At 48.8% G+C, this 21,957-nt stretch overlaps 1 protein-coding gene across 2 annotated transcripts in view; it reads right to left on the reverse strand.

Moving 5' to 3' along the window:
• The window catches only part of VSIG10 (V-set and immunoglobulin domain containing 10), a 33,221-nt gene extending 16,066 nt beyond the window's left edge, over positions 1-17,155 (reverse strand). The window contains exons 1-2 of one of the 2 annotated variants that reach the window (XM_081283407.1): positions 16,847-17,150; positions 10,314-10,598 (exon numbers count right to left, since the gene is read on the reverse strand). In XM_081283407.1, coding sequence (XP_081139533.1) covers positions 10,314-10,598; positions 16,847-16,925 — 364 coding nt within the window. In that variant the 5' untranslated portion in view covers positions 16,926-17,150. Of the gene's footprint in view, positions 1-10,313; positions 10,599-16,846 lie in introns of both variants that reach the window. The other variant, XM_081283408.1, reaches the window with a different exon arrangement.
• Positions 17,156-21,957: the final 4,802 nt, after the last annotated feature.

The raw sequence follows: 21,957 nt of genomic DNA on the forward strand, positions 1-21,957 counted from the left end.
ATCGACACTATAGCAAATGACACCCTCATTAATCCTGGATGACTGTGAGAGTTATTGGCAGAATAAGCCCTTAGACAAAGAAGAAAAATATAAATTGTATCCCTTTTAAAAAAAATCATAGCACGTGGGAAGGATAGCTGTGCAGAAAAGATTAACACACAAAGCCTGGCTGCTCCCTGCCACACTGTTGGCTGGGCTGGCCTGGCTCTGTTGGGAACCTGGATGTGGGAGGGTCCCAGGGACCCACCCATCCCTGAGCTCACCTTCCACAGTACAACGGGGCTCTGCTGAACACCTGGTCTCCCTCTGGGACTCTGGAATTTGGGTGCAGTGTAGGCAGACCAGCCCCCACTAAAAATCCCTGGGCCCTGGGGCTCCAGGGAGATCATCTGGTGGGCATCTGACGCATGTCACCGCTACAGGATCAAAGAGTATCCTGCACCACTCTGTTAGGAGACAGGTGGAAGCTCTTGCCTGGTTTTCATGTCACATGCTTCCCCCTCTCCTAATGCTGCTCTGTATTCTTCCACTGTGACAAGTCATTCTACACACTGAGTTCTGTGAGTTCTCCTGGGGGGTGGCCTTGGGGACTCCTTGCACAGTACCACACGGAAAAGAAAGCAACATTGGTTCCAAGCCTAACTTGAAACCTCACTCACTAGCTGTGTGGCTTTGGGCCAACGACTTGCCCTCTCTCAGCCTCCGTTTCCCCATCGGTAAAAGGGGGTGATGGCGATATCGATGCCACAGCGTTGTGCCTGTTGAGTGAGCGAGCATGGTGGAGGACGCAGAAGAGAGTGGCCTGTGGGGAGCACTGGATAAACTGCCAGGTCTTGTTGGGGTCCCCCTCACGTTTCTGAATCTCTTTCTTTTCCCTGGAAATGCTGTCTGCTGCTGTGCCCAGGGCACCTAACATGGACTCTTTGATGGAAAGAAGGTCTGCCATCCTGGAGGGTAGCCCCATGGTGGAGCAAATGCCCAGCATGTGGGAGGCCCAGGGTTCCATCCCCGGCATCAAAAGAAAAAAAGAAGAAGGAGGGGAAGAGGGAGATGGAGGTGGCTCATCTGCAGAGACCTAGAAATATTTGTCAATTAGAAAATTTTTTAAAAGATGGTATCTGTAACAGTTGCTCATACCAAAATAACATCATGTGTTCCCTCTCCCAGAGACAGTATCTTTTAAAAAGAACATTCCAGAAAGGGCAACTTGCCAAAGGAATAAATCTAAGGTTGTAGAATTCTGAGCAGAACTAGGCCAGTGAGAGACTTGTGGGAGGTTTTCCCACAGAGAGAGCCCCTCGGCGCAAGCGCCTACTTTAGCACATCCTGTTTCCCTGAGGCCACTGTGTGACTATAGAAATAGTGGGTCTGCAAGGACAGCACTCTTGACAATATGCTTGTCAGGTTGGAGCTGGCTGGGCGCAATGGCACACGCCTGTAATCCCAGCCACTTGGGAGACTGAGGCAGGAGGATGGCAAGTTGGAGGCCAGCCTCAGCAACTTACTGAGGCCCTAAGCAGCTTAGCGAGACCCTGTCTCAAAATGAAAATAGGGCTGGGGTGGTGACTCAGTGGTAGAGCACTTGCCTAGCACGCTGTGAGTCACTGGGTTCAATCCCGGGCACCACATAAAAATAAACAAATAAATAAAGGTATTGTGTCCATCTACAACTAAAAAAATTTTCCAAAGAAAAAGAAAAAAAAGGCTGGGGATGTGGATGGGTGGTAAAGTGCCTCTGGGTTCAATCCCCAGAACCAGACCAAGCAAAACAAAACAGGGGCTGGCTCCAAATGCTGCAGGAGACCTGCTAGAGTCATTCACTTCCCACAGAGGGTCTGGGGACAGGATTGTACTGAGCCAGAGGCGCTCAGGTGCCTCCTCCCCAGTTACTGGTGAGTGGTTAGGGACGTGGCTAGTTGGTTAGGTATGTGGACCAGCAGGTCCCAGGGTGTGCCTGAGGCTGGCAGGCATCCAGATAAGCACAGGGCACCTCTGAGCACAGTGGCCAACGCCTAGGCCAGCAGAGGTAATGTGACTCAGACTCATCGTTGAGGTCTTCCAAATGGTGGTCTGGGGGCCCCAGTGGCTTAACAATGGATAGTGTGGACCCCCAGAAACCAGCTGGGAGGGACCTTGGACCTGCACAGTTCTCAGCAAGAAATGGAGTTGGTTACAGTAATGAGAAGGATTTTAAAAAAAAATCAAAAAAGAACCCAAAGGGCCTCTGAATCATGGAGTGTTCCCAGAGCACGGCTCACCTATCAAGCCTTTAGGCAAGTCTGCTTTCTTGAATGAGGCTAACAGCACCCTCCGGATTCCCTGGGGACTTTCCTCTGCCCTCCCTTAATACACAGGAGGGGGTATGGGCTAAGGATCTCCTATTCAAAATGCTTGGGACCAGAAGTATTTCAGATTTGGGGGTTTTTCCAGAGTTTGGAATATTGGCACAGGCTTGATTGGTGTAGCATCTCCTATCTAAAACTCTGAAACTTTGGGAGTGTCACGTCATGCTCAAAGTTTCAGACTTTTTCTTCTTTTTTGTACCAGAGATTGACCTCAGGGGCACTCAACCACTGAGCCCCATCTCCAGCCCTATTTTGTATTTTACTTAGAGACAGGGTCTCACTTTAACACCTCACTTTTGCTGAGGCTGGCTTTGAACTCACGATCCTCCTGCCTCAGCCTCCCAAACTGCTGGAATTACAGGCAAGTGCCACCAAGCCCAGCAAGTTTCTGATTTTAGAGAATTTTCTATTGCAGATTTTCAGACTAGAGATGCTTAACCCAAACCAACTTCCTTCCCGCCTCCTCTGGCTGCACCCAAAAATCCCTAAACAGCAACCACCAACCCTTTTTGCTTACAGAGTCATAGTAGCAGTCATTCAGAAAGACAGATAGATGGGGGAGGAAACGAAAATAAAAAGGCAAATAAATAAAAATCAGGAGTAGTTAAGAGGTCCAACATCTCATAATGGCCGTGGTCACCATCGGGGGCAGATCTCAGCTCACCCTCCCGTGGGTGCCTTTGCCTAGTGACTACGAACTTGTGCTCTGAATTCACACTGACTGGGCAGGAATCTTGCCGACTTAGAGATGGACAATTTGGACAAGCCCATCCCCCTCATTCTCACTTTCCTGTCCTCCCTGTAAAATGAAAAAAACACTAATATTTCCTTGGATTGTTGAAGAGTTTAGTAAGATAACATAAGCAGAGTCTGGTTAACAGCCAGCAATAGATTGATTCTAGAACAGGGTCAGAAAATGATAGCCCCCCCGCCCCGTTTTCATATGGCCTCTGAGTTAAGAGTACTTTTTACTGATGAACACTTGCAATCAATCTAATGATAAAACTATTTAAACATTTCAATTAAAAAGTTGGGGACGGGCCAGGCACGATAAAGCACACCCAAATCCCAGTGGCTTGGGAGGCTGAGGCAGGAGGACGGTGAGGAGGACAGTGAGTTCAAAGCCACCCTCAGCAACTTAGTGAGGCGCTAAGTAACTCGGTGAGACCCTATCTCTATTTCTCTATTTTTTTTAAAGCACCCGCCCTTAGGTGTTTTTTTTTTTTTTTTGAGAGAGAGAGAGAGAGAGAGAGAGAGAGAGAGGAGAGAGATAATTTTTTTTATTTATTTTTTAGTTCTCGGCGGACACAACATCTTTGTTGGTATGTGGTGCTGAGGATCGAACCCGGGCCGCACACATGCCAGTCGAGCACGCTACCGCTTGAGCCACATCCCCAGCCCGAGACCCTATCTCTAAATAAAAAATTTTTAAAAAGGGCTGGAGATGTGGCTCAGTGGTTAAGTGCCCCTGGATTCAATTCCTCGTATAAAAAAAAACAAAAACAAAAAAAAGTTGGGTACTGTTGCTCATGACTGTAATCCCAGCAACTCGGGAGGCTGAAGCAAAAGGATCACAAGTTCAAGACCAGCCTCTGCAATTTGCTGATATCCTGAGCAACTTAGTGAGACCCTATCTAAGTAAAAAATTAAAAGGGCTGAGGATAGGGAGAAGTGATAGAGGGTCCCTCATACCACAAAGGGGGGGGGGAGTACTGTTACTGTGTTTTGAGTCTTGTCAACAACAACAACAAAAAATCTGTTTTGTCTCTTACATGTACCTTTAATTTTGCCCATGAGGCCTAAAAGTTTTACTGGATGGTCCTCTACAGAAAAAGCTTGGCGGATGGTCCTCAGGAACCATCTACCGCTGCTTCCTGACCTCCACTGCCATCCTTGACATGGGGACCCCTTTCTCTTCTTCCCCACCCTGACAACAGGTTGGCCCATCAGGGGTCCCACAGAGGTCAACCTCTGTCTCCTGGGTTCCCTTGGTAACAGCAGAGTCCAGCTATTTACTCTTCAGAACCAGCATTTTTATTTGAAAACAACCTAAGAATATTGTGTGTGTATGAATACATAACAAAGAATCCCACTGTTACATATAATTATGGTGGGCCAATAAAAAAATTAAAAATCAGATAACAAGAATATATCATACAGTCTCTGCTCACCAGGGACGTACCTGTAGATCTACATGGGATAAGATCCTTGGGAAAATTTACAGAGATGATTTTGGTATCACTCTTATAGGCAAAAGTAACAACCCCACTTCCTGTGACTGTCAAGGTCATTTCAAAAGCCCAACACGGAGGTCTCAGCTCCTCGTGAGCCCCATCTCTGCTCTAAACCCAAACCAATCAATCCTTTGGGCAAGAATCTCCCCGCCTGCTGGCCGGAAGGACCACTTCTCCTTGGTGGATCCAACATTCCCTTTCCCAAGACCCTAAACCAGATAATCCCTCTCCGGGAAGATTGTCAGGAAGGTCATTTGGTGGAGCAGACGGGAGCACTTCCTATTCCCCATCCTCCGCTAAATCCTTCGGGGGCTCTTAGATTGATAAAAACCAGCTTGAGAAAAGACACAGAAGAGCCGGGCATCCTGAACCACAAAACAATGGCCGGGCTCCCCAAATGGGTCACTATCAAGAAGGAAGCCCAAAGCCTACCAGGGTGTGTGAGATCTCTGCACCCCACTTCATTCCTCCCCACTCTCCACAGGTCAACTGCACTGACCCGAAACCCCCATCAACACGGAGGCAGGGATGGGTGTAAATCCATGAATCAGAGCCTCAAAGTCCTGAGCAGGGTGGGCCAGGGGCTTCGGCACCTTAGGAGCAGAGACCCCCGTCCTGATGCCACACTCTTCAACCCCACCTTTAAATTATCAGGTAGCACCACAGATCCTTTTGTCCCAGGATGACTGACCAAATCCTATTTCAGATGCCCACTCCGGGAAGGTCAGATGCCCCAGGCCTGTCGAACACCTGACCCCAGAGGCACCAACCCCCGCCCCCTCCACTGACTGATACTCTGAGGTCCAGTGGCTGGGGGAGAAACCTGCCAGGCCTCACACAGCGGGCTTTGTGCCTCTGCCCTTCTCTGTCCTCTCACACGTTCAAGGTCACTGACAGACAATAACTTGACACATCTTGGAATTTTCTCCCTACCTTCCAAGGCCACATTAGAATGTTTCCAAACTTTTGTCCTCAGGAGAAGGAAGATAATATGACCAAGTTATCAACTAAGTCACCGCCAAGATGGAAAATGCGAAGACAGGGCCCTGACTCACCGCCAGCCCTGTTCCAAAGGCCCAGATGCCAACTGGTTGTTGGGATCCTCAGATGCATCCTCCCCCAGGACCCCAAGAACACAGCCAAGTACACACTGGGTGCTAGGGCCTGGGCAAGTTCATCCCAGAACTTGCCCAGGGGGCCGCCATTTGTGATCAGGTTCCATCATGAGGTTGGAGGCCCTCAAGGGACTTTGTCACAAAAACAACAGCCAGTGCAGCCGCCGTTGGAACCCAGGCAGCTAGACCTCGAGCAGATGTTCTCAGCTGCTCAGCCAGCCACTGTCCTTCCAGATAGCAGCTGGATCAACCTGAACCCACATTCCAAAATGTCGTATGCAAAAATGAGGGCCAAGCTACAGTGAGAGATGCCAAGTCCTCCCGTCTGCCAAGGCCTGAGGAGCAGGAAGGGGCTCCGATGCCTGGATGGGAGGTCTGGTGCTTTTCCCAGGACCTCCCCCCCCCCCCCCCCCCCCCCCCCCGTGGAAAGGGAACAGAAGCGTGATCACAGGCACCACAGGGCATCTGGGCCCAGTTTTCATAAGCAAGCAGCGCACCAGTCAGGAGCCCATGTATTTCCAAAGAAGAAGCTTTTACAAGACAAAAAGGCAGCAGCAACTTGGCCCCACAGAGGGCTTCCTTCAGTCAGGGCAAAGTGCCATTAGCATATAGTGACATCTTTTAAAAAATGTTAAGTGTGTTTTCACAGTAATAAAGTCTTGCATTTATCTCTCTGCAGGGCAATAATGAAACCAAGCCATCCCCCAATAAACTTAGCCAATGATTAACAAATTAATGCCAGATTGATTCATTATAGACTGGAGAGAAGGATAACAAGACATTGTCATGCCACCTCACTCCTCTGTGGTCACAAGAGAAGACATTTACTAATGAGACCGGCCTGAAGGACACAGTCGTTATAGCCAGGCAGGGTGAGGGAAGGTTCTTGCTCAAGGGCTCACCGTGGCCACCACAGGAGATGGGCCACAACGGTGACAGCTGTTGATAAAGCCACATTCACGCCTGACCACTCAGGAATTCACCTGTGACCTCCAGACGGAGAAACCCGGCTCATGGAGTCCCCCATCCAGGAGCAGCAGCAGAAGCCAGAGGCCACCTTGAGACCCCATCGTCCTTCAGCCCCCAAAAGTCCTGTGTGTCTGCCTTCAGGGTACTTTCACTAAGATCACTGCCACCACTCTGGTTCAGGGCACCAACATCTCATTCCTCTGAGTGGCTCCCTGTTTTTGTTTTATCAGGTCCTCTTGGGACCACACACTACATTCTCCCTGCGGATGCCAAATGACACAGTGCTCCAGCTTGAAGCTCCAGCTGTTTCTCTCACATCCAGAAAAAACCACCTAACTCCTGACCAAGAGGATTAGGTTCCCAGGGCTGCCTAACCAAAGACCACAAAGAAACTCCCCAGTTCTGCAGGCTGGGGTCGGAAATCAAGGTGTGGCAGGACCCCACTCCCTCTAGGCTTGAGGAGAGTCCTGTCCTGCTCTTTGCTGACTTCCACTGAAGGCCGTCCATCCTCAGTGCTCCTTTGGGATGTGTAGCTCCTGCCCGGGTCGTTATAGGACAGTCCCCAAGTGTCTCTGTCTACACTGCTTTTCCCCTTCTCATGAGGATGCCAGTCACTGGGTTAAACAGCCCCCCGCCCCAACAACCTCATCTTAACTTGATTACATCTGCAAAGACCCTATTTTCAAAAGGGTAGCATTCATAGGTACCCGAGGTTAAGACTTCAACCTATCTTTTAGGGGGACCTAATTCAACCTATAACACCAGTCCCACCTGGTCCCACCTGGTCCCACATGGTCTCATGTGGCCTCCCAAGCCCCACCCTGGCATGCTCCCCACCCACGGATGCACCAGGCTGCACCAGGCTGCACCCAGCCTGTCTCTGATGCTCGGAATGTTCCCTCCTCTTGTCCTTGCATGGCTGGGTCCCACTTACCAAGCAGCTTCAATGTCACTCCAAAATGCCTGTGACCAGAAGTGTTTCAGATTTCAGTTTGATGGATTTTGGAATACTGGCATAGACTTTATCAGTCAGACATTCTTAATCCAAAATCTGGATTGGGATTTTAGATTTTCAGATTAGCAATGGTTAAGCAAAGCCTCCAAAAAGCCCCTACTTTTTTTTCCCAGGCTGCTGGTGATCCAACTCAGGGTCTTCTGCCAGGCAAGGCCTCCACCCCTGAGCCACCTTCCCAGTCGCCCAAAGCTGCTTTCTAACTTCCCCATCCAAGCCTCTCAGTTCTTCTCTGCAAGGCCCCTCCTCTCACACCACCTGCCTCCTGTGTTGGTTTTGTCCTCCTTGGGGCTGCCGGCCGCATGAGGAAGGGACCTTGTTGGCCCAGAGCCTTGAACGGTGCCGGGCATCCAGCTCTCCACAAGAACATGTGGAATAAAGGAATAAATTCTTTATTTTACAGGTAAAGAAACTTGGGTCCAGATCAATAAAGTGATCACATGGACTTTCTATTGAACTAGACAACCTGGACATAGGGCAGAGTGTCCCTCTAAACCAATGACCAGCAAATGTTCTCTCTAAAGGGCCAGAGAGCAGATACTTCAGGCCTTGAGGGAGGGCCATGGGATCTGTCACAGCTGCTCAGCTCGGCCCCTGAAGCCACACAGGAAGAGATGACAGCTAAATGAACGAACGAGGCTCCGTGCCCACAAACCTGACTTACAGACACTCAAATGTGAATTTTGTGTTAATTCTTGTTTTGACTTTTTCTGACCAATTAGAAGTGTAAAAAAATGTCCAGCTCCTTGGGAGGCTAAAATGGGAGGATCTCAAGTTCAAAGCCATCCTGTACAACTTGGGCCTGGTCTCAAAATTTAAAACCTCAACTACTTTAACATAAAATAAAATGAAAGCATCAAAAAAAAAAATTCAGAGATTACAGGTCATATAGAAATCCTATGGGTTGTTGCGGGTCAGCAGATGGGGCCCGCAGCTGGAGATGGCAGATTCCTGCTCTAAATTTCTATGTATATATCAGAAGACAGGAAGGACTGTTTGAGGAAAGCGTGGTAAGTCAGGGCACCTGTGCCAAGCCTGGCACTCAGCACCTTAGCCGAGGAGCACTCGCTCCACCTGACGGGGGCAGGCAATGTCTTATCCCCAAATAACAAATGCAGAGAACTGAAGCTCAGAGATGTTAAGCTGCTTCCTCCATGTGACAGAGAACCAATGTGGTGGCTTTAAGATAGGAATTCAGACCATCAATGCTGTGAGCAAGGATGATTTTAATAACAACTTAAAAATAACAGCTAATATGCCAGGAGCCACTTGAAGCACTGAAGTCTGTCTGTACAGCAATTCTATGGGGCAGGGATTCTTTTCAGCCCCTCCTTACAGGTGAGGAAATACAGGTGTGAGTCAGACTGCAAGTGGCAGAGCCCAGATTGAAGTCCGGGCCATCTCAGAGGAACTGAACAGGCACTTCACAGAAGAAGAAATATGATTGGTCAACAAATATATGAAAAAGCATCAACATCTGTAGCAATTAGAGAAATGCAAATCAAAACTACACTGAGATTCCATCTCATCCTAGTCAGAATGGCAGTTATCAAGAACACAAGTAACAAATACTGGCAAGAACGTGGGGGAAAAGACACTCATACACTGCTGGTGGGACTGCAAATTGGTGCAACCACCCTGGAAGGCAGTATGGAGATTCCTCAGAAAACTTGGAATGGAACCACCATTTGACCCAGTTATCTCCTCAGTATATACCCAAAGGACTTAAAATCAGCATACTACAGTGACACAGCCACATCAATGTTTATAGCAGCTCAATTCACAATGGCTAAGCTATGGGACCACCTAGGTGCCCTTCAATAGATAAATAAATAAAGTAAATGTGGTGTATATACACAATGGAATATTACTCAACCATAAAGGATGATATTATGGCAATTGCTGGTAAATGGCTGGAACTGGAGTCTATGTTGCTAAGTGAAATAAACCAATTCCAAAAAAACCAAAGGTTGTATGTTCTTTTGATACGCAGATGCTAACACACAATAAGGAGGGGTGGGAAGAACAGAAGTTCATTGGATTAGACAAAGGGGAGTGAGTGAAGGGAGGGGGAATGGGAACAGGAAAAACAGTAGAATAAATGGGACAGAACCTTCCTATGCTTATATATGAATACACAACCAGAGTATACCCACATCAGGTCCAACCACAAGAATGGGAAGTTACACTCCATGTATGTATGATATGTCAAAATATCCTCTACTGTCATGTACATCTAAAAAGAATTTAAAAGAAGAAGAAGAAAGAAAGAAAGCCAGCCAGCCAGGAACGGTGGTGCACACCTGTAATCCCAGCAGCTAGGGAGGCTGAGACAGGAGAATCATGAGTTCAAAGCCAGCCTCAGCAAAAGTGAGGCCCTAAGCAACTCAGTGAGACCCTGTCTCTAAATAAAATACAGAATAGGGCTGGGGATGTGGCTCAGTGGTGGAGTGTCCCTGAGTTCAATCCCTGGTACCAGAAAAAAAAAAAAAAAAAAAAAAGAAGGAAAAGAAAAAGAAATAAATCCAGCCACCCTATACCAAAGCCTATGATGTTGGCCAGGCCTCCTCCTATCCAAGGCCTCAGGTGCCTCGCCACTGCCGCCCTGCAGGCCCCCCACCCCACAGGCCCCACTTACTGGCCACCTTCAGCTGCACAGGGAACCACCTTGTCTCATTGAGGGTCTCCTCCTGGCAGGTATAGCTGCCCTCGTCCTGCAGGCTCAGCGCCTCAATGTGCAGGGACCTGCTGCTCACTAGAGAGAAGCGAGGCTGGCTGGGCAGGAGGCTGGAATTGGAGGAGAGAAGGAAGACGGGCTCCGAGTCGTTCCGGTACCAGGTCACCAGGCCCCTGGGTCCCAAGAAGTTGCCGCAGTGCAGAGTAACGTTCTCGTGAACTTCACCAACGACAACAGCTTCCAGTGCTGCGACAAGGAAAGTGCAGGCCATCAGCATCTTCTGGATCTCTGAACAACCTCCTTTTCTTTGGTCCCGGGGATTGAACTCAGGGGCACTAGACCACTGAGCCACGTCCCCAGCCCTATTTTGTATTTTATTTAGAGACAGGGTCTCACTGAGTTGCTCAGCACCTCACCGTTGTTGCTAAGGCTGGCTTTGAACTCGATCCTCCTGCCTCAGCCTCCCGAGCTGCTGGGATTACAGGCTGAATAATCCCCCCCCCCTTTTTTTTAAAGAGAGAGCGAGAGAGGGAGAAAGGGAGAGAGATAATTTTAATATTTATTTTTCAGTTTTCGGCGGACACAACATCTTTGTTGGTATGTGGTGCTGAGGATCAAACCTGGGCCGCACGCATGCCAGGCGAGCGCTACCGCTTGAGCCACATCCCCAGCCCCAACAATCCCCTTTTTTTTGGACAGTCCCTGATCATTAGGGGGTTTTAGAAAATCACAAGTGGGTTTTTTTGTTTGTTGGTTTGTTTGGTACTGGGCATTGAACCAAGCAAGGGGTGCTTAACCGCTGAAACTGGCTTTGAACTCGTAATCCTCCACATCCTCCACATCCCCAGCCCTTTTTATTTTTTATTTTGAGACAAGTTTTCACTCAGTTGCTGCCTCACTAAACTGCTGAGGCTGGCTTTGAACTTTCGATCCTCCTGCCTCGGCCTCCAGAGTTGCTAGGATTACAGGCATCCGTCACCACACTTCTCTACATGTGGGTTTTTATGGTGCCATAATACACAGAGCCCAGACTGTGTCAGGATTCATGGCCAGTCACTGACATTAATAAACTTGGGGTTCACAAACACAGCCCCACTTCCCACCTGCCCTTCACTGTGACATTGAACTCTTGCCCTGGGCTCAGTCATGTGACTTGCTTGGGCTAGTGGGACATTAGCAGATGTGACACAGCAGAGGCTTAAAAGTGCTTATGTAGGGCTGGGATGGTGACTCATCAGCGAAGCGCTTGTTTCACACGTGGGAAGGCAAGGCACTGGGTTCAATCCTCAGCACCACATAGAAATGAATGAACAAAATAAAGATATTGTGTCCATGTATAACTGAAAAAATATTTTTTTTAAAAAGTGCTTATGTACCATCATTGGAGAAACGAAAGTCAAAACCACAGTGAGGAGCCACCTCACACCCATCCTGATGGACACTTTTTATTTAAAAAAAGAAAAAAATACACGCAGCCAGGCATGGGTGCACGCCTATAATCCTGGCAACCTGGGAGGCTGGGAGAGGAGGAATTGCAAGTTCAAGACCAGCCTCGGCCATGAGCAAGATCTTGTCTGGAAAAAATTAAAAGGACTGGAGATGAAACTTAGTGGTAAAGCACCCCTTAATTCAATCCCCATACCAAAAAGTAAAAAAAAAAAAAAAAAAAAAAAATTAAATCAAAACAAAACAAATATAATGAATTTCAAATAATTTCAGATTTTAAAAAAAATGTGTTCAACATGGAAAATTCAGAACCCTTGCACACTCTTGGTTGGGAGCGTAAAATAGTCCAGATGCTGTGGAAAACAGTACAGTGGCTTCTTGAAAACTAAAAACTGAGACACCAATTCCACCTCTGGATATGTACCCCAAATAATTGAAAACAGGATCTCAAAAAGATTTTTGTTCGGGCTGGGGATGTGGCTCAAGCGGTAGCGCGCTCGCCTGGCATGCGTGCGGCCCGGGTTCGATCCTCAGCACCACATACCAACAAAGATGTTGTGTCCGCCGAGAACTAATAAATAAATAAATATAAAAAAAAGATTTTTGTTCACAGCAGCATAATAGTTTAAGGTTCATAATAGCTAAAAGGTGGGACCCACACGGTGTCCATCAATAGGTGAATGGATAAACAAAATGTGCAATGTTACAGTGGAATACTACTCAGCCTGGAGAAGGAAGCTGGCCTACCGCAGTGTGGATGAACCTTAGGAACAGTATGCTAGGTGAAAGAAGCCAGGTCCACAAAAGATCCCCGTGGCTCCACTCACACAGTGAGTTAGTCAGAATCATGCCGACAGAAATGGCAATCGCCAGAGGCTGGGCTGGGGGTGACGATGGGGAGCCCTTGCTTCCCAGGTACAGAGTTAGTAACCGAAGGCCAAGGATGTGGCTCAGCGGTAGAGTGCTGCCAGCCTGTGTGTGGCCCTGGGCTTGATCTCCAAAACCAGAAGGAAAACATGTTCTGCAGATGGACAGTGGTGATGGCTGAACGTTATGAAGGAACTTAAGACCACAGGACAAGGACACATCCCACCAGGATGCAGGGGGAGGATGACCTTCGTGGTACAGACCCGTCTTCTGGATCCTTCCAGCGGAGGCCATTCTAGATTGGCTTTCAGCCAGGCAAGATCAGCAGAGCCGCCTATCCAACCGTCATTTCCTGGTGCTTTGTTACGCAGCATTACTGTGGCAATAAATAACTGATACAGAACCCACGTGGTTTCATTTGCCCAGAAATCTGGACAGGATGGGTTGGGTTTTGTTCCTGCTACTCTGCTGCTTGCTTTCTCCATCTCAGGTCCAAATAATCCTGTAGTTAAAGCTCTCTGGGAAGCACTCTGCCAGAATGGGCTGAGAGCCAGTGGCTCACACCTGTAATCCCAGCAGTTTGGAAGGCTGAGGCAGGAGGATCACAAGTTCAAGGTCAGCCTCAGCAAACTGTTGAGGCCCTAAGCAATTTAGCCAGACCCTATCTCAAAAAATAAAATATTTTTAAAAGGGTTGGGGATGTAGCCCAGTGGTTAAGTGCCCCTGAGTTCAATCCCTGGTACCAAAAAAAAAAAAAAAAAAAAGGAGCTCACAGACTAGTGGGGAAAACAGAAAATAAACTGGCAGTTATGATACAGTATGATGAACATGAAGATAAGGGCTCCAAAGTCCTCCAGGGTATATGTCAGGAAAGGCTCCCTCCAGGAGGCAAACTGAGATCTGACGAACAAGAGGCATCAGCCAGGTAGAGGTGAGGAAGGGGTTCCTAGGTGGAGGGAACAGCATGTGCAAACGCTGGACCAGGAGCAGCAGCCTCTCCTTGGCCCTTAAAGACACCTAAGTCAGAAACCAGGCAGCACTGTTAACAAAGCCCCAGGTGATCCTGATGCCCTTCAAGGAGGACAGGTGCTCAGGGCCACTGATCTGGCCTTAAACTGTCACTACATCGCAAGAAACAAAAGCAGCCCACTGTGCTAATCTGCCAGCCCCTTCCACAGTCCACAGCCAAATCCAGGGAACCGCAGGGACAAGAGAAGGAACAGAACCTGCAGGCTGCTCAGTTCCGGGCTGCCGTTCATGAGTGGAGCTAGCCGCAGAGCCTGGTGAATATACTGAAAACACAGAACTGGACACTTCAAACGGTGGGGTTTTATGAAACAGAAATTACTTCTATAAAGCTGCTATAAAACAAACCACCACCTGCCTCTGGGAACCCTCCCACTTATGAAAGAAAAGAGTAAGCTACATTGTGTTTGGCCTCTTGTCTAATCAGAAGGGCCTCCCTTTGGAATACCTCAAGTCCACCTCGAGTCACAGGAAGTCCTGATTCGGACATCACTCCCCAAAGACAGGATGGGGAGGAAAAAAAACTAACTAAGCCACTTGCTGAAAGACAGAGAATGTCACCTAATTCTAGGTGAGATTCCCAACAGCAGATGAGGGTTCAAGCCCCAGCACCTCAAAAAAAGAAAGAAAGAAAGAAAGAAAGAAAGAAAGAAAGAAAGAAAGAAAGAAAGAAAAGAAAAGAAAAGAAAAGAAAAGAAAAAGAAAGAAAGGGAGGATTATTGTTTTCAAGCCACTAGGCTGATAGCCCTAGTTCACGGGTGGCAGTCCCCAGGAGGAGAGGAAGATGAACTGCTGAGGCACAGACACAGCGTGGGGTCCTGGCCTTCAGACCTGCCCCTTCCCCCACTCCCTGGCAAAGGAATAAAGGCTTGGAAAAGCCCTGGTGAAACGTGAATCTTGGAACTTGAGCTAACTTGGTCTTCTCCTCCAGGGAACAGAAGGACCCGGGAACAAAGGAAGCCATTGGAAGCCGTGTTCCTTCCCGGGCTCTGCCCACTCCATTTCTAACTATCCTGACTGCTGAAGCTGGGGGTAACCTTGGAGGTCAACTAGTCCTGGCTCAGTGGAGAACCGTCCATGGTGAGTTAGTGATGCCGGGAAATGGTGGTCTTGAAGAGAGGCTAGTTCACGCCTCATGAGCCCATGCACCCTCATGGTACTGCGAGAAAACGTAATCAATTTACTTGAATTCCCACCCATGCAAATCACTGGGAGATGTGGGACAGGCACACAGGTCTTAAGGGTGCCGGGTTCTCTGAGTCCCAGGAATTTACCTTGGTCTCCTGAACTAAGCAGGTGAGAAAACACAGTAACAGTTTGTGCTGCTTGAAACCATTCACACCATGTCAGGAGGGGCCCCTGTTGCCCCCCAACCTGCATCAGAACATGGAACACCCCATACCTATCATTGTAGAATTGGAGTCATGCCCAGTTATCTTTTCCAAGCAACTGTTCCCAAGAATGACGTGGGATACACTATCCAGGTGACAAATGGAAGAAGCATCAATGTCATGGGGAGCTGAATGTCAGGAGAAAGACAACTTTTTTCCCAAGAGGACTCCCAACTGGAAAAACCATAAAAATACACCGTGCCCAGGAAGCCCCCTGTTACTATGTGCATGGAGGAAGTGGGTCTGGGTATTATCACAATAACTGGGAGTGGCTGTGGAGGGGGTTCCCCCTGGGCAGCAGTGGTCACCTGGAAAGCTCATTCATTCCAGCCTAATTTCAGCCCCAGGCCCCAGGCAGTCAAGATCCAGAAAACACTGCAGACAGCTAGGAGCAGGGAACACTAGACCATCACCTCTAACTTCTGTCCCAAATGCCTAGAGGGACTAGCAGGTAATGTCCCCAACTGAAGTGGGCCAGAAATAAGTTACTACAACAGGTAAAGGTGAAACAAATTTGGGGTCACATGCACTAGAAAAAAGATGAACACTGCTCAGTTCCAAGGGAAGACAGGCCCTTTGCTGCCAAACACTGAGACTTTTCCAGATAAACTGGAAATGTAGATTATGGGAAATATTGTTTTTATGATTGCTAAAAACAAAATGAACTAAAAAATTGACAAGAATCTAACAATTAAGAACTTGGCACACACCTGTAATCCCTGCAGCTCAGGAGGCTGAGGAAGGAGGATCATGAGTTCAAAGCCAGCCGCAGCATCAGTGAGGCACTTAGCAACTCAGTGAGACCCTGTCTCTAATAACATATTAAAAAGCGCTGGAGATATGGCTCAGTAGTAGTAGAGTGCCCCTGAGTTCAATCCCAAGTACCAAAAAAAAAAAAAAAAAAAAAAAAAAGAACTTTTGGCACTTGCTGCTAGGAAGTTCAGGTGATATAAAACTGCCTCCAGGAACCTGCAAGAGGAGACCAACTGTGTAGGCTGGGCCCCGGGAACAGAGGTTAGCACTCCACAAGCATCTTGGCAAAGCACACTGCCCCCTGGCTCCACGTCCTTTCCCTCCACCCATCTCCTCTTCGCTCTAACATTTGCGGCACACAGAAGATATGCATTGGCTGCTGCATTAATTTTTTCAATCTTTTTACATTCTACACGTGTTTGCAAGCAACGCTCTACTGTTTTTATAACAAAACAGAGTGTAGATGCAACAGTTGAGAGCTTGTTTGTTTTTCAGTCAGACCTCATCTAAGGGGAAATTTTCAGTAAGTCTGAAATCATTTCAAAATAAAAAGTTTAGGGAAAAGAGTGAGGAAGGCAGGCACGGCTTCCTCCGCCCTAGTGGGCACAGGTAGGCTTGCAAGGGCGTGTGGGGAAATCCACAGGTTACAGGTGTAAGGCCAGAGCAACCTTGGGGACAGGGAGGACAGGAAGACCGGGAGCCTGCGGCGCGCGCCCCGGTACAGCAGGTAAAACCAGAACGCGAACGGACACCGACGCTCTAAGAAATCCGTGAATAACCCACTTCCCCGTCTACACGCGCCCTCCCTTCCCCATGCCCCTCGGCAGGCCCGCTGCCCACCCGGGAGCCCGGGGAAGTCTCGCCCTCCTTCCTGCAAAGAGCCCAGCCAAGAGCAGGAAACCCGAGACCCTCCCGGGCGGCCCGGCGGGATCGCCGCGAGCTGGGTCCCCGCCGCTCCCCCTCGGCTACCGGGGAGAAGTCAACTTTTCCCTTCCGATCGCGGCCCCTCACCTGCGGTGACCCAGCGGGCCAGCAGCGCCCCGAGGCAGAGGAGGACGCGGGGCTCACGCGCCCGACCGCCCGCGGCCATCTCGCCCCAGATCCGAGATCAGGAAACGCAGGCTCCGGCCGGTGCGCGCCCAGGGCCCCGGCCCCGGGTGCCGAGCACTCGTCCCGCGTCCTCCGGCGGAGGCCCCCGAGGATGCCCGGGGAGCGCGGCGGCGGCGGGAGGAGGAGGCGCCCCCGCCCTGCCCGCAGCGCGCTCGGCGGGCGGAAAACAGCGGCGGCGCGGGTGCCTCCCGCCTCCCATCCAGGCGGGAGCCCGACTTCCTCCACCTTGGCCGGGAGGAGGGCTTTATGCAAAGGGCGCGCCGGGCCGTCCGCGGGCAGGGCCGGGGGAGGAACGCGAAGCTGGGCCCTCCCCGAGTCCACTCGGCCCGGGACAGCGCGCCGTCTGGAGTGGCGGGGACACTGGGTAGGACGAGCCCTGCAGCTGCCGCAGGACGCACCCCGCCCGGAGCAGCGCGGCGAGCCGGCGGCCAGGCTGCGGGATGCGGGGCGCCCGGACTGTGCCCGCCCAGCTGCTCAGGGGCTGTCATCTGTGTCTCCGGGCCCAGGGCGGGCGCCGGCGCCGCCATCGCTGCCGGTTGCGACCCTTTGCAGGACCAAGCGGGACCTTCAGGCCAGAAGCAGCCGCGGGACGCCGGTTCTGGTCTCAAGTAGCTAAGACCGCAGTGAGACCCGGGGCCCAGGAGTCGCCCGACTTTTTTTTTTTTTTTTAAGTTTTATTATTTATTTATTTATTTTCTCCCTCGTTCAGTTTTCCCACCGCACCCAGGTAGATTCCCCGGGAGCTGCGTGGCCGGACCACATTCCCTCCTCCCTGCCGAGCCCCCCAGCCCACTGTGTCCTGGGGGAAGATGCTGCTGGATCCGCAGGAAGAGCAGCGCTTGAAACGACCCTGGGAGAAACTTCCTGTTAAAAAAAAGAAAAAGGAAAAAAAAAAAAAAAAAAAGAAAGAAAAAAAGAAAGTGCAATTGATGCAATAAAATATTCGTTGTGGGCTCCAGGAGGTGGGGATGTGGGTGTTCCCATTCTTTCAACTTTTCTGTGTTTTTGAAAATGTTCTTTATAAAACACTGGGGAGCAAAAATTGGTTTTAAAATCATTCTTTCTCTTTCCCCAAAACCCCTGACATGCTTCTTCCATGAGAAAATCCTGATGGATTGAGACAGGAAGCTCACAGCTCTGCTCTTTTAAATTTTTTGCTAGCTGATTTTAACTCTTCCCTCAATTCTTGGCAGGATGCTCTCTCTTTCCCTCCCCCTTTGTTTCTTGCTTTTCACCTTATGATGGAAGGGAAATTCTATCCCAACTGGACCTGAATCCCCAAGCCCTGGCACCTACTTGCAACCCAATATATATTTGTTAAATAAACAAATATATATTGACATCAAGCTAATTGCCTTAGATGTTGTACTTTCTGGCAAACACCTCATGGAGTCACCTGAAGTAAACAAACTGTCAATAAAAGCTTCAACTGGAAAGTTGTTCAGCTGCTGATCTGGAATGTTCTGTGGCCTTCACGGTGCCAAGCAAGGGGAATTGCATGGGGCAGGCACAGGGGACATTCTTGCTGAGTCAAGGGCCTTCCCCCAACCCTTGGACCCAAAGCACCTTGTAGTGACACAGCTGGGTGCCTGCAAAGCTGGGACTAGACCCAGTTTGATTCCAAGTCCTGCTCAACCAAGGCCTAGCCTCCCCACATCTACAAAGGTTGCCAGGGCCAAGGAGACATGGGTCTGGATGCACTGGGTGTCATGGGCAGGTGGGCAGCCACAGATTCATACCCCTGAGCCCAGTTGGCCCCGGGAGGAAATACCCATCCTCTGGATTGGCTCCAGGCCTTGTGTTCAGAAACACCACACCCTGTGGATGGCCACTCATCCTTCAGGAAGCTCTGGGTAGTAGAAAGTGCCCTGCCCAGAGAGTGACCAGTGAGTTGGAGGTTCACCTTGGGGTCCCTGGCAAGGCAGGGCCTCTTGGAACCCTAGTTTATCTGTAAAACAGAATCCCCCTATGGCCCTGTTGTAAGGATGAAGTGAGTTGGCGTAACCAAAGGGAGTCAACGGAAGTCTTGGCAGATTTGTGGCAAGGTTTTGGAGCCTGTCATTTGAAGTGCCACATGTCAGGGTCCCTAAATCCCCCAGTCATGCGTGGACCGAGGGGCTCATATCTCATACACCTCTGCATCCAGGCTGTTGCATGCAGGTCTTGTGAGTTTGCTTAGTTTTAATCTCCTGGCTTGTGCTTTATGTACATTGGTGTATTCAGTGGTCTTGACAGTCCTGAGAGATGGGCATTACCGGTCCCTTTACAGACCACCCCAAGAGGCTTCATCACAAGGCAGACACAGGAGAGCCACAGTTTGAACTCAAGTCCAAGGCTGCACCACTTGTGTTTTTGTGTCTGCAGTTCTGGGGAACCCATGGCCAAATGCAAGCCAGGCAAGTGCTCTACTACTGAGCTACACCCCCAGCCCAGGGTCATTTTGATCAGTCGGGGAGGAAAGAACAAATTGGGGCTCCTGCCTGACTCATTAGGTGCTTCCACAGCTTGGAGCTCCGAAGACTCAAGCAATACATGTTGTGTCTATTATTTCTGCCCCATTCCTTCTTGTCAGCGTCCCCTCCCTAGAGGTCATTATGAAAGGTCTCTTAGCAACAGCCTGCTTCTCTTCAACCCAGAGATATTCTCCTGGGGGCTTCAGAAAGAGAGCACCAGTAGGGAACAGCCCACTGTGGGCTGTGGTCATCTCACTTCCAGAGGTGAATGACAAGAATCCCACCTGTATTCCCGGGCTGGCTGTGGGATCCCCCCAGGATGGTACTGCAAGAAGCAAGGCCAAAATCCACCGGGGTTATTCTTTGGAGAAGAAAAGTTGCTAACCCTCCCAACAACACCTACCCACACCTCCTCTTTGCATTCTGCCAAAAAGAAATAATCAAGGTGTGGACGGTATAGCAAGAAAGTTCCTGAAATCAGGCAAAGTCCCAAGAAATAGCTGGCAGGATGAGATGGAAAATGGAGAGCTGTCAAATGAACCTGCTATTTTTAGCCAGAGCCCAGCCTCCTCTCTAAATCAGAGACCTAGAGGGTGACAGTTACTGTGTCTGAGAACCACAGGACTTGGAAGGTAGATGCACTCCCCAGAAAGCAAACTGCCCCTTGCAGAGAAATCAGGCAAACGATGATCCAGTTCCCTGAGAAATGAGCAAACAGGCTGCAGAGAGGTGGGTGACCACACGCCCCAACAGGGGAGAGCAGCTCAGCAAGCAAGGGACTGGAGGGAGATGGGAGATCCATAGCTCTTTCCAATTTCTGTGGTGTAAATACTTCCTTGATAGCCAAGTTCAAGCTACCACTATGAGGTCACTGAACTGTACACACATCTGCTCTCTGGAACCAAGGACATCTCTCTTGAGATGTCCCTCTGCCCCAATGGGTAACTCCAGAAATTTCTGACAAGAAAACTGTCAGATTACCAACAAGAGACCTCCCAGGAGCCAAACAGATCACGCTCAGCTCTTGAATGCATTGGATGGTCAGGATAAGGTGATTTTCCCAACCCCAGGCTGAGATATGCGGCTGGGCTGACTCTTGACTTGTGCGGTCCTAAGAGAGCTGGGAGGAAGCACTTACCAGCAGTTGACAGATTTATACTTCAGGGAATTTTTGCTTTTTTCCTGATTATAAACATAAAAATGTGAAATGAAACTTAACTGTAACCCACCTAAAAATATTCACTATTATCATTAGAAACTTCTAGCCATTTTTTGCTGAGTTCTGATGTATGTGATTTTTAAAATAAAATCGTGATATTTTATCCCAGGTCTCAATTCTTTTCTTTTTTTTCCTCAACTTTACATTATAAACACATTTAAAGTTGTGATTTAAAATTTTTTGGGGGGGAAAACTAACTAGTCTTTTAAACTGGAAAAGTAACAAAAATTCTAATGGTTAAAAAAAAATTTCAAATGCACCCTGAGGGTATTATGCGAAGTGAAATAAGCCAGCCTCCAGAAGATAAATACTGTATGACTCCACTGTAGGAGGCAGAGTTCATTCTTTGTATTCAGTCTTCACATTTGCAGTTTCAAACAACTAAAGAAAGAAAATATTCAGAAAAAAAATGGCATTTGTACTGAACATTGAAAGATCATTCTACTTGGCTTTATTCCTAAATAATACAGCATAACAACTATTTGTACAACAAGTCACCTAGAGATGACTTAAAGTATGCAGGAAAACATGGGGAAGTTATATGCAAATACCGTGCCCTTTTATATAAGGAACTTGAGCATCCACGGGGGATCCTGGAACCCATTCCCCAACCCATTCCCCACCCATATAGACTGCGGTTCGCTGCACCCAGTGTCGTCAAATTCCTAGGAACAGAAAGTAGTACAAACCAAGGGACAAACCAAGGGACCAACCAAGGAGACAGGAGAACAGAATTAGTGTTTGACAGGTTCCCAGTTTCATGGTGCAAGAGGAAGTGAGTTCTGGAGACCGAGGATGGTGATGGTTACACAAAAATGTGAATGTACTCAATGTCGCAGCACTGTACACCTAGAATGGCTTGAACAAATTTTATGTTATGCATATTTGATCACAATTAAGAATTTTGAAATGCTGAAGAACACGGAAAAAGGAAAGAGCAACAAGAGGGAAAAAGTGTGTGTGTGTGTGTGTGTGTGTGTGTGAGAGAGAGAGAGAGATATACATGTATGACAGAGAACAGATATTTTCTTGATGTTTGTAAATAATAAAAAAAATTGAATGAAACAAAAAATAAAATCCAAGCTTACCAGCAAAATCATTTCTTGAAAGTAAGCCTTCTGCCTACCTCCCCTGGCCCCCAGTTCTCTTACCCAGGAAAGAAGTCTCATCAACTTTCGGAAGCTCTGGTTTTTACTGGTTTTCTAATGTGCATAGTTTGGGATATGATACAGCCTTCAATATTTGGACTTTTTGTTTGTTTGGTTGTTTGGTTTGGGTTTGGGTACCAGGGATTGAACCCAGGGCACTTAACCACTGAGCCACATCCCTAACCCTTTTTT

The sequence above is a fragment of the Spermophilus citellus genome (assembly GCF_964194105.1).
Source record: "Spermophilus citellus genome assembly, chromosome: 3".
Lineage (NCBI taxonomy): Eukaryota > Metazoa > Chordata > Mammalia > Rodentia > Sciuridae > Spermophilus > Spermophilus citellus.